Raw genomic sequence first — 11,616 nt, forward strand, 5'->3', positions numbered from 1 at the left:
AAAAAAGCTGAGAGAGAGAGCTATCTCCGTCAACGTTCGTGTTCTCCGATATTTGTATTTGTACGCATACACAAAATTAAACTAAGGCGTCTTCTTTACCAAAAAGATTTGCCCTTTTTAGGACTCTTGTCGGTTCGGTTTAACGAAATATCAGTTCACTCACAACAAATGAATGTGAAATCCCCACCACTTTGGTCAACACGATTTTGTCATAAATGTGTTAAGATAACAAATTGTAGCATGTTTAGTGAAAAAGGCGATAGAAGTAGTAAACAAACTATCCCGAGTAGAAGAATGTTGCAGTGATTGTGTTTTTTATTGGTCATTTGACAATTCCTCATCCTATCTTATTATATAAGGTTGGGTTTTAAAAATTAACCATTAACAAAACTTTGATATTTGTAAGTTTATATCAACCCGAGATTTTGAGATTACAACAAAAAAACAAAATATTCTGTCTTAAACAATATTAATAATATAAAAAGATAATTATCAAACAATTACAAAAATTAAAAAAAAAAAATTATAAAGAGACTATACATATATATATATGTATATATTTCATAAATTCAAAATTATAATATTATTTACTTATTTTTAATTTTAAATTATTAATTTTATAAAGAAAAAATAAAAATAGGATTAAAGAAAAGAATAATTGACAAAAATAACACAATTTTAAATTTTTCCACATATTTTTAAATGTTCCAAAACTAGAACATGAAAAATAACACTAAAATTATTAATTAAATATTATAGAAAAATCTCCATCTTTATCTCTGAAATAATGAGATTTTTGAGATTTTATTTTCATCGGTGTTGGAGAAACTTCTAAGATTTTATTTTCACCGGCGTCGTCTTCTCCAACTAGCGAGCTCATGTCTCGATTCCTCCAGAACCAGGTCCCAATCACAGATTTCTCGCCAATCGTTTTTCATCTCTGATCTGTCGTCGTTGTCGTTGTGTTCTCGCCGCTCTGTTCGCAGCCGTGTTCTCATCACCGATATATCTTCCCCGATCTCACTTTGAGTTCCGATGACGTGTTTGGATAGATTTTTTCCAATGAATCATAGGACCGAGATGTTATCGATTTCAGATTTTTGAGGCGTTGGTGACGGAAAGACCTTGAACACCATCACATTCATTTCGGTGAGTGATCAAATGGAACTCCAACAGCAATGATGGAACACTTCTGCTTGTGCATTGTGGTGTGTATTTGACTTAGAGATTCAATCTTACGAGTCATATCTCTCTATACGTCTTCGATAGAGCGGTTATCAAAGCCCTTCAAGTGAGCGATTGATTTTGCTAGAATGAACCTTTTATGAAGAACTCAATTCAATGATTATGTTTCGAATTGTTTAGTTTGTTTGTTCTCTAATGATGGTTGATTTTTGAAACTGTGATTGTATTTGGAGATTTAGGTATAAGTGTGTATCATTGTAAAAATGCATTAACGTTCTTAGGTAGTTGGTTTGATCTTGTTGTGTTATTTTGTGTGTGTATATTGGTTCAGTTTATAACTTTTTCTTGATGGATAAATTGAATTTCTATAACTTTTTCAGGATAGCTCCAACGCTCTGTTTCGTCTTTGGAAAGTCTGTAGGCTTGAAGACAATAATGTAATCCTTTTAGCTTATTGTTATATACTATTTCTTATGTTCAAACCATTGAATTTGTTTGAAGTGCTCTAGACAATGATCTTTACTCTATTTATCCTTCTTGTTTAAGTTCTCTGTTTTTTTGGAATCCCTTATCCTGTTCTTATAGCTTGAAAAATCATCACCCAACATCCAACAGTCCTTGAAAATTCAGGAAGGATCGCACAAAATTCATGAAAGATTCTTTTAAGTTCAGGATGACTTTCATAAATTCATGAAAACTTTCATGTAACTTATTCACTGATTTCAATTTTAATCACAAGAAATAGGGTTGAAGGTTTCTCTAAGCTACATGATGTATCTACAGATGACACAAGATGCAAGTATGCTTTGGATATATGCAGATGACATATTGTGTTCTTTTATCCAATTTTACTCTATGTTGTTTAGAAATATATAATGCTTGAGAAACATTTTTAGTTTTTTTGGTACATGTATGATATATAACATTCTCATATATATATGTTAGTACTTTGTCTTAACTGTGACTGAACTTCATAAAAGACTATAGGAAATTCGGGAAGGATTGTATGATATTCGGGAAGTATTATATGAAATTCAAGAAGGATTACCTTGAACTTCAGGATGACTTTTATAAAAAAGTCTAGATTTCCAAACATCAGAATGTGCATAAAAATGAAATCATTATCCTTCACTAATGGAGTAATCTACTAATATTTGACACATTGATCCAAAATACACAATTATATATATATATATAGAAACACATAAATTTAAATTTATGAAGGATTCAATAATATTTAGGAATGATTTATTGAAATTCAGGATGGTATTTATAAAAATAATAGTTAAAAAAGATTACATATTTAAAGTGTTCTTGCTTAAATTCAGGATCGTTTAAAAATGTTGGGTTCTCGACCATGGAACATCTTGTTCATCATCAACTCTACGTTTCTTCTTTGGAACAACATACTCAACTTCCTTACACCGTTTCTTTCTTCTTTGCTGAAATCAATATGTAAACAAAAAATCCACTTTAGAATGAAACACATCAAAGATATCACACACTTCTCCAACACAACACAAGACATAAGATAATTCTACTTTGTAAAGAAACATTTTAAAGACATCACATGCATAACACTAAAATACTTCATAAAATCTGTTCAGGAAGGTCTTCCTAATATATATGGATCATGTCCTAAATTTTCGAAAATGCTTCCTGAATTTTAGACAAAGCTTAATTCCAATCATTATTTCTGTGAGAAACTCTATGATGATTAACATATGAATGAAATTTCAAATTAATAAGCAAACAGACCTCTAACAGTAACACTAGCAGTTACCATTCTCATAAAACCCATTCCAAATCTGTCTAGCTTAAATGGATGGGACAGTTCTAAGACTGAAACTTCTTCAAAAAATACTCAGACCAGTGCAAGAAGAACACATGTCACTGGTCCCTTGGACTCTGAGCATTCATGTAACAGTAGCAAAGCTTGGGACAAAAGTTATGTATCTATAAGACCATGTGAAGGACCTTATGCTAGAAGAGTATGACAATCATCAAATGATGACGTTTCAATAATGTACCAACAAAACCATCCATTCTCTAATCTCCTAAACAACATCGATAGTATATAAAGCCTCTATCTAATTCTCTACACAAACTCTCACCTACAAACAAACATATTAGAAACCCATATTCAGATTCCTATGATAAGTTTAAGCATTTCATATAAGAATCAAAATAAGCATAAACATAAGACTGGATAAATACAAACCTTATCTCAATTCTCAGGAACTTCAACTTCACCATCTTGAATATCTTGTTGAATATCCTTTGGATCTTTACCATCCACAGTAGACCCAATAGAAACACAAGGCCCCAAGATCTCTCTCACTAAACCACTCAATTCCTTATGAGTGGCCTTATGATCCTAACAATCTTAATCACATCACCAAACATTATGCTTAACCTTCTCCACCTTCTTCCTATCTCTCTCCAGCTCTTTTAACGCTGTCATGACCGGCGCCGCTGCCGACAAAACCATTGTGAACCTCGCATGACGAATCTGTACTCAATAGCGTTGCCGTTGACGGTTCAGCACCATTAGCCTCTCTCTAATTCGACCTCAAAGCACAATTTCGAGAGATATACTGAATTGACATTCTTAAAAAGTAGATATAACCAAAAATGCAGGGGACAAAGAGGAGCTTGTGAGAATTAGCAATGAGATTTGGGTAATCTCCATTGAAAACACAAAAATTGGGGTCATCTCCATTTTAGATCTTTCCTGAGAGGAAAGAGACGATGTGAACAAAAAAATTATCTCAATTTTTCCCTTTTAGATTTTCCTTAATTATTATGTTAATTCATAAATGCTAGTTTTGGAAAATTTGACAGTGTGTGCTAGATTTGGAAGAAAAACTTAGATTAGTGCTATTGAAGGGTATTTCTCTAAAGAAAATTTACAGTTAATTATTAATTCTAAATTTTGTAAAATACTCACTTCTATATAAACATATATTGTCTCATATTTTTCATCTAACAAGATAATTTTTTCAAAAATATTGCTTTCAACTTTGTTCTATTGGTAAAACGTTTTTAATGGAAAGCTAAATTTTTAACAAAAACATATGTGTCTTCCTTTTCTAATACTGTATTTTAAAATTTAATATAATATTTTTAGATTCTTTTATTTAATTTATCTTTTCACCTTTGAATTATTTGGGATTCATATATTATCGTGCTTATAATTTTATATTATTTCTTTATTTATGTCAAAAAAAAAAATTTCTAATTTTTCAACCTTGATTGGGTAGTCATAGACTCTTTTTTGTGCAAACATAATTTTTACCATTTATTCAATCCTAAAAGGGAGGAGTAGAAGCTCATCGACCTAATAGTTAGATAAAATAGGCTAATCAAACACAAGCTTACAACAAACATAGATAGATAGATTGGAAAAACATAAATTGTTGCTGATAGATCCATAGGAGTTCGGAGACCGTGACACCATGGTTTGCGTATAGTTTTAAAAGAATTGATTTGGTAACCTATATCACCAAAGTGCACTTATCTCTTCGATCAAGGGTTCTCAGAGAACTCCAGAGTTAAGTGTGCTTGAGCTGGAGTAATTTCAAGATAGGTGACCTTTCGAGAAGTGATTATCGGAACTGTGCTAGTGAGGACAAAAAACGGGAAAAGATCATATAGTGATTTGTAGGGTCGGTAAACAAGTATTTTAAGCCTTCTGGATGTAACAAACCGGCCACCAAATATGGGTTGGCCAGGAGTAGACGAGAGGCCCACTAAGGAAGGTGACCCATGAACTGGGAGTGGACATGGGGCTCACTAAGAAAGTTTGCAGTCAGAGCGTTCCAGAGACAAAGGCTACATCATGGTGTGTCAAAGATACTTCCATAAATACAATAGAAAAATTAACATTAGTTACTATCAAAATATTTTGTGACGTTAGAAAAAGGGTCTTTAGTTTCATTGGTTGTCGGAACAAGCCTTTTGAGATAGCTAAAAGACGTGAACATGTTGTCTCCACACATGAGGAAGGCAGAGCCGAGATTTTTTTTTATGGTGGAAGAGGTTGGACTCACGGTTATCTTCCCAAGGGAGGAAGGTATAGGAGGTTGGACACAAGGTTATTCCCCAAGGAAGGAAGGTAGGGCCAAAGTTCTCTCCATGGTAGAGGAGGTTGAACGCAAGATTCTCTCCATATGGGATGTGGTCGGAATCGAGGTTTTCTCCATGGTTGGTTATACACTATTGTGATGATACATTGATTAGTATACTATGTAATATATGTCTTTTTTGAGCCAATAATTTTAATAATTAAAAAAACTATGCAAAAAGTGAAAGTACGAAGACATAAAATAGTTGGCTTAATGTGTTCATACAGACATTTTCTAGGTGGTGGTAAAAAATATATTTATAACATACAATATATTTAGGTGTAAAAAATATGTTTTTAATGGTAATGGTAATATACATAAAAGATTTGTAAATGGATATAAATCAGTATATTATAGCAAAAATAAAACTTATAAATAACGTACAACAAATTTTAATATAATTTTATTAAATTTTATTTTATTTTACAAAAGTTTAAACCCGCACATCGGGCGGGTTCTTATCTAGTATATACGTAAAGTTAACTTTTCTCTCTTCTCCTTCTTCCACATCATCATCCACCTAAGCAATTTTATATATATATTTTTTTGCATTAAAAATTATTATTTTAAATATTCATTCATTGCATATTTATTACTTATAATTAGTAATTGTAAAAAATAAATAGAAAACGAAATAAGTAAATTAATTAAATTTTCAAATAGTAAAAACAAGACTATGAATTTGTTTTAGTAATAATGGGTTAATGATTTTTAGAATGGAAGTAAGATTTTAATGCATGGTGGAGTAAAAAAATAATTTATGTAATTGTATTTATAAAATTCTAAATATAAAATTAAAATTGAAGTAAAACATAAGTTTCTAAGAAACATATGCTACAAAAATTTATTATTAAATTTCAATTAAAGATTAATTACTCAACTCGACTTAAATGTTTTGATCAAAAATAAAGACATTGTCAGGATCACACTTTTTTAAGAAAACTATGAAAAAGACTCTTGAAAAAATAATCAATGGTCACAAAATATAGAAAAAATAATATGTAAGCTGTTACAAAAAAATGACATGTGATTTGTGTAGCGTATCTTACAAGGCATATTATCAACTAAAACTACAATTTTATAACATGACAAAAATGTAAACTATAAAACAAGCTTGAGATTTCATTAATTTTATCAAATGCTTTTAACCTTAAACAACATATTTAAAGTACATTATGTTCTTTTAGAAGACGAAACTGAAGTTGAATCACAAAATTAACACCTGAAAATAACATATGAGGTTTTAAAAAAATATGTAACTTGGATTAGTGAACATATATTTATTGTCGGGTTTAACTGTTTCAGCATCTAAGCATTCTTGACGTTGTTGAAAATTCTATTATAGCAGGTGATGCACTTGAACAACCCCGTGGTAGTGACATAGCATTAAAAAAATTCATGAAACTTTGTATATTTGTATTTGATGTGGGATATCAATATGATTAAATGATCTCGATAATTAGGTTAACGATCGACATTAGACGTTAGAGCTTTTCAAAATATGTTTTCATGGGATATGAATATGTAATGAACTCTTCTAGTTATAAAATGTTAGAAGATTGAGGACTCTTCCAGTGAAGTTCTTAAGTTATTTTATGTTACCATTTGATATATTGTTGATTTGCCAAGAAAACATTATTACGATAATAGACAATATATGTTATATATAGACTATTAAAATAATTATGGCGTTTATATAGATTTATCTTTTAAACTTCAAATGAATATATATATATATAATATAATTTTATTGATAAAATTTAAACAAAAATCCCGCACAAATACAGTAAAACCTCTATAAATTAAGTAAGTCGGAACCACAAAATTTTATTTATTTATAGAGGTTTTAATTTATCGATAAATTAAAAAAATATTAATTTATGAAGAAACTTTTTTTTATATAGTTTTAAATATTTTCTATTAAAAATAAGATATCTTTGTTATAATCCACAATCTAGGATGCTCCATAATTTCTAGATGTAAATTGAGAAAACAACACAAAATGTTTTTGATACAATGACAAAAATTATATATGAGCTCTAACAAGAATGAAAATTCAAGAATAGGCAAACAATAATAGAGTAATATTTCACTAAATTTTCTTAGATATATATATATATATATATATATATATATATATATATATATATATATATATATATATATATATATATATATATATATATATATATATATATATATATATATATATATATATATATATATATATATATATATATATATATATATATATATATATATATATATATATATATATATATATATATATATATATATATATATATATATATATATATATANCATAGGATCTCAAAAGAAGTATTATTTTATTATTTTATCAAATTGTGTCATTTGTTATTCCGGCCTATCTTGGGACCGGAAAAATTTATTAATTTATAACGAGTATTAATTTATAGAGATTTTACAGTATATATAACAGAGAAATATTATCTTCAATAATATATATGTTGTATTGTAAAATAAATTTAGTGTTTATATAGATTTATACTCAAAAATTTGATTGATGATATTTAAAATCAAAAATTTGAATTGTTAGAAAATATTTTAAATTAAAATGTCGCTTATGGCGTGGGTATAAAGACGATTGAGAAAAACATATTCTCAATGGGATTCACATCGAGAACCCAAAACACACTAAAAAACAAATTGGCAGCAATTACATATTCTTAATGGGATTGATCTAAAATTTTTAGTATATGGAAATTTTCACAGGTCGAGCTAGCGTATATGGAAATTGGCAACAAAAGTCACTGTCAAAGCATGCAGAATAAGATTCGTAGGAGGGATACAATCAGTGAGCTTCCAGATGAACTGCTGTTGAAGATATTGTCTTTGCTTCCTAGTAAACTTGCCATAGCCACAGGTGTCCTATCAAAACGGTGGGGATCTCTATGGAAGGAGACGAAGTCATGGAGGTATGATGCTGAAACCTCCCTTGGAGCTATTCGCAGATTTACGATTTTTCTGCACACAAGATCAAGGATAGGGAGCCTGCACCTCAGGCTTAACCGAAATTACCTGAAACCAGACGTCAAGGCTGTGGTTGACATCGCAGTTAAGCTCTCTTTGAGAGAGCTGAGAATCGAGATGGTTTACAATACCTTCGAGTTGCCTAAAAGCTTATATGTATCTTCAAAACTTGAAACCCTTATACTAGAGAAACTAGATCTCATGGGTGTTCCACTTAATGTTCGTTTGACCTGCCTCAAACGTCTCCACCTTTTATCGGTTGACTTCTCAAGTGACCAATCTGTCAAAGCTCTTCTAAGCATATGCCCAAAACTTGAAGATTTGGTAGTGAGACGAAGCTCCTATACTAGTATATAAAAATTAAGGGACTTTTCTAATGAATGGCACATCATCATCTCTTAATTAATTTTTTTTTTGTTTGTTTTTTTTTTGTTTTACAATTAAAGTTGTATATCACACTACAAGAAAACAAGGTCATAACTGACGGCACTTCTGACGGGCAACTATCTGTCGGTAATTACCGACGGTATACTGACCGATTTCTAACACCATAAAAGTTTGTCAGTTTTCCGTCGGAAATTTACCGACAAACATTATCCGTCAGTAATCTGTCAACATTTCCGACGGATTACTGACCAGATACTACCGTTAGTATTTTTCGTCAAAATTTCGTCGGTAAATATATCCGTTGTTGTTGTCGTGTGTATATTATTCAATTACCGACAGATTTCCAACAGGTATTAATTTACAGCCGTCGGAAATCCGTCCGTAAACTTATTATAGCCGTTTAAATAATTATCCATTGGATATTCGTCGGTAAATATATCCGTTAATGTAGCCGTTATATAGCCGTTGAAAATTTCAAAAATTACTGACGAATTACTGAAAGAGTACGGACGGATACAAAATTTACTTTCTCTATAAAAACGAACCACTCTTTCTCATACTCTTAACTCATTTTTTTAGAAAAAAAAATGTCTTCTTCTTCTTATTTTCGATCTTGGATGGACGGACCGATGCTCGATCCAGAATCAAATTTATTGAATGATGAGTATGCTCGTGGTGTAGGCGAGTTTATGGAGTTGGCATGTCAACAACCGATCGTTCTTCAAACCCGTAAGTTGAAATGTCCATGTTCGATTTGCCGGAATTCTCACAATATTAGGATTGATTTAGTATGGGGTCATCTTTATTCGAATGGTTTTATGCCGGGTTACAAAATTTGGTTTCTCCATGGTGAAAGACCAGAGTATATTAGTTCTAGCGAACCATATATTGTTGATAGCGTAGAGGAACCTAGAACAGAAGTAGATTATGGTGTGGGTACTATTGAGATGGTGAATGATGCATATAGGGAAAATATGCAATCGATGGGTCAAAATGTTGATAGGTTAGAGGAACCTAATGCAGAGGCATGCAAGTTTTTTTCTATGTTGGACGCAGCTAAGCAGCCGTTATATGAAGGTTGTAGGGAAGGTCATTCGGCTTTATCATCTGCAAGCAGATTGATGACCATAAAGACGGACTACAATTTGGCTGAGGAATGTGTGGATGCGATAACAGATTTTGTGAAAGACATTTTGCCTGAAGATAATCATTTTCCAGGTACATATTACGAGATTCAGAAATTGGTCGCCGGTCTTGGTTTGCCGTATCAAATGATAGATGTATGCGAAGATAATTGCATGATCTATTGGAGAGAAGACGAAGATAGGACAAGGTGTCGATTTTGTCAAAAACCAAGATATCAGGAAACAAGCGGTAGGGTTCCAGTTCCATATAAGCGGATGTGGTATTTACCGATCACAGAAAGGCTGAAGCGATTATATCAATCTGAGCGTACGGCTGGTCCAATGAGATGGCACGCAGAACATAAATCAAACGGAGAGATTACACATCCTTCAGATGCAGAAGCATGGAGGCATTTCCAATCAGTGTATCCAGATTTTGCGTATGAGCCAAGAAACGTGTACCTAGGATTATCTATAGATGGTTTCAACCCATTTGGAAATCATAGAAGGCAATATTCGTTGTGGCCAGTAATCATAACACCTTATAACTTACCACCATCTTTGTGCATGCGTCGAGAGTTTCTTTTCCTTTCGATTTTGGTTCCCGGTCCAGATCATCCGAAGAGATCTCTTGATGTGTTTCTGCAACCGTTGATATATGAGCTGAAAATGTTATGGGATCATGGTGCTACAGCATATGACGTTTCAACCAAGCAGAATTTCCAGATGCGTGCAGCACTTATGTGGACGATTAGTGACTTTCCAGCTTATGGGATGCTATCTGGATGGTCAACTCATGGAAGGTTAGCGTGTCCGTACTATCAAGATAACACAGATGCGTTCCAGTTGAGGCACGGACGTAAAACGAGTTGGTTTGATTGTCATAGAAGATTTCTACCAGCTCGTCACCTTTATCGGCGTTCGAGGACATTGTTTAGGAAGAATAAGCAAGTGGTTAATGCACCACCTCCTGTGGTAGTAATGGACATGTTGTTGTTTACGGTGCTGGCATCAATCACAATTGGTATAAACATAGCATTTTTGGGTGTTGCCTTATTGGAAAGATATTTTGTTGAAACATAATCTAGATGTCATGCACGTCGAGAAGAACGTCTTCGACAACCTCATGAACACTGTTCTAAATGTCCCGAGAAAGACAAAAGATAATTTGAAGTCTATATTAGATTTGCCAGATATTTGTGATCGCGATCCGCTTCATGTACTAGAAAATGGGAGATGTCCAGTCCCGGCATTTCGGTTAGACACGCGCAAGAAGGAAGCGTTCTTCCACTAGATTACCCACGATATTAAATTTCTTGACGGATACGCATCTAATTTACGTAATTGTGTTTATATGGCTGAAGGAAAGTTTACTGGAATGAAGAGCCATGATTGTTATGTTGTGATGCAGCGACTTCTTCCATTTGCATTTGAGCATCTTTTACCAAGTAATGTCCACCAAGCAATTGCAGGTACATTTCTAAATATCGCCATTTTTTAAAGAATTATATACATATTTATTTATATATACAGCAAAGAATTAATTCATAGAGGTTTTACAGTATTAATCCGATCTTCTTTTTACTTACAGGGGTAGGTGCATTTTTTCGGGATTTATGCTCTAGAACACTTACAGTTGACGGTATTCGTAACTTGGAAGAAAACATACCAATGATCCTATGCAATCTCGAGAAGATATTTCCCCCATCTTTTTTTGATGTTATGGAGCATCTCCCAATACACCTTCCGCGAGAAGCTAAACTTGGTGGTCCTGTTCAGTA

General features: G+C 32.2%; 2 protein-coding genes across 2 annotated transcripts; both read left to right on the forward strand.

The window, feature by feature from the left end:
• Positions 7,909-8,681, forward strand: LOC104763257 (putative FBD-associated F-box protein At1g50980). Its single transcript, XM_010486656.1, has 2 exons — positions 7,909-7,926; positions 8,067-8,681. The coding sequence occupies exons 1-2, from the start codon at positions 7,909-7,911 to the stop codon at positions 8,679-8,681; spliced, it is 633 nt and encodes a 210-aa protein (XP_010484958.1).
• Positions 9,299-11,129, forward strand: LOC104763259. Its single transcript, XM_010486657.1, has 2 exons — positions 9,299-10,859; positions 10,924-11,129. The coding sequence occupies exons 1-2, from the start codon at positions 9,299-9,301 to the stop codon at positions 11,127-11,129; spliced, it is 1,767 nt and encodes a 588-aa protein (XP_010484959.1).

This window comes from Camelina sativa, chromosome 18, assembly GCF_000633955.1.
Source record: "Camelina sativa cultivar DH55 chromosome 18, Cs, whole genome shotgun sequence".
Classification (NCBI taxonomy): Eukaryota; Viridiplantae; Streptophyta; class Magnoliopsida; order Brassicales; family Brassicaceae; genus Camelina; species Camelina sativa.

Excerpts from the sequence above, each read along its gene's own strand:
- LOC104763259 (XM_010486657.1), top strand. The coding sequence starts at position 9,299 with ATGTCTTCTTCTTCTTATTTTCGATCTTGGATGGACGGACCGATGCTC. Across the intron at positions 10,860-10,923 it reads GCTGGCATCAATCACAATTG|ATGTCATGCACGTCGAGAAG; the intron begins GTATAAACATAG and ends AACATAATCTAG.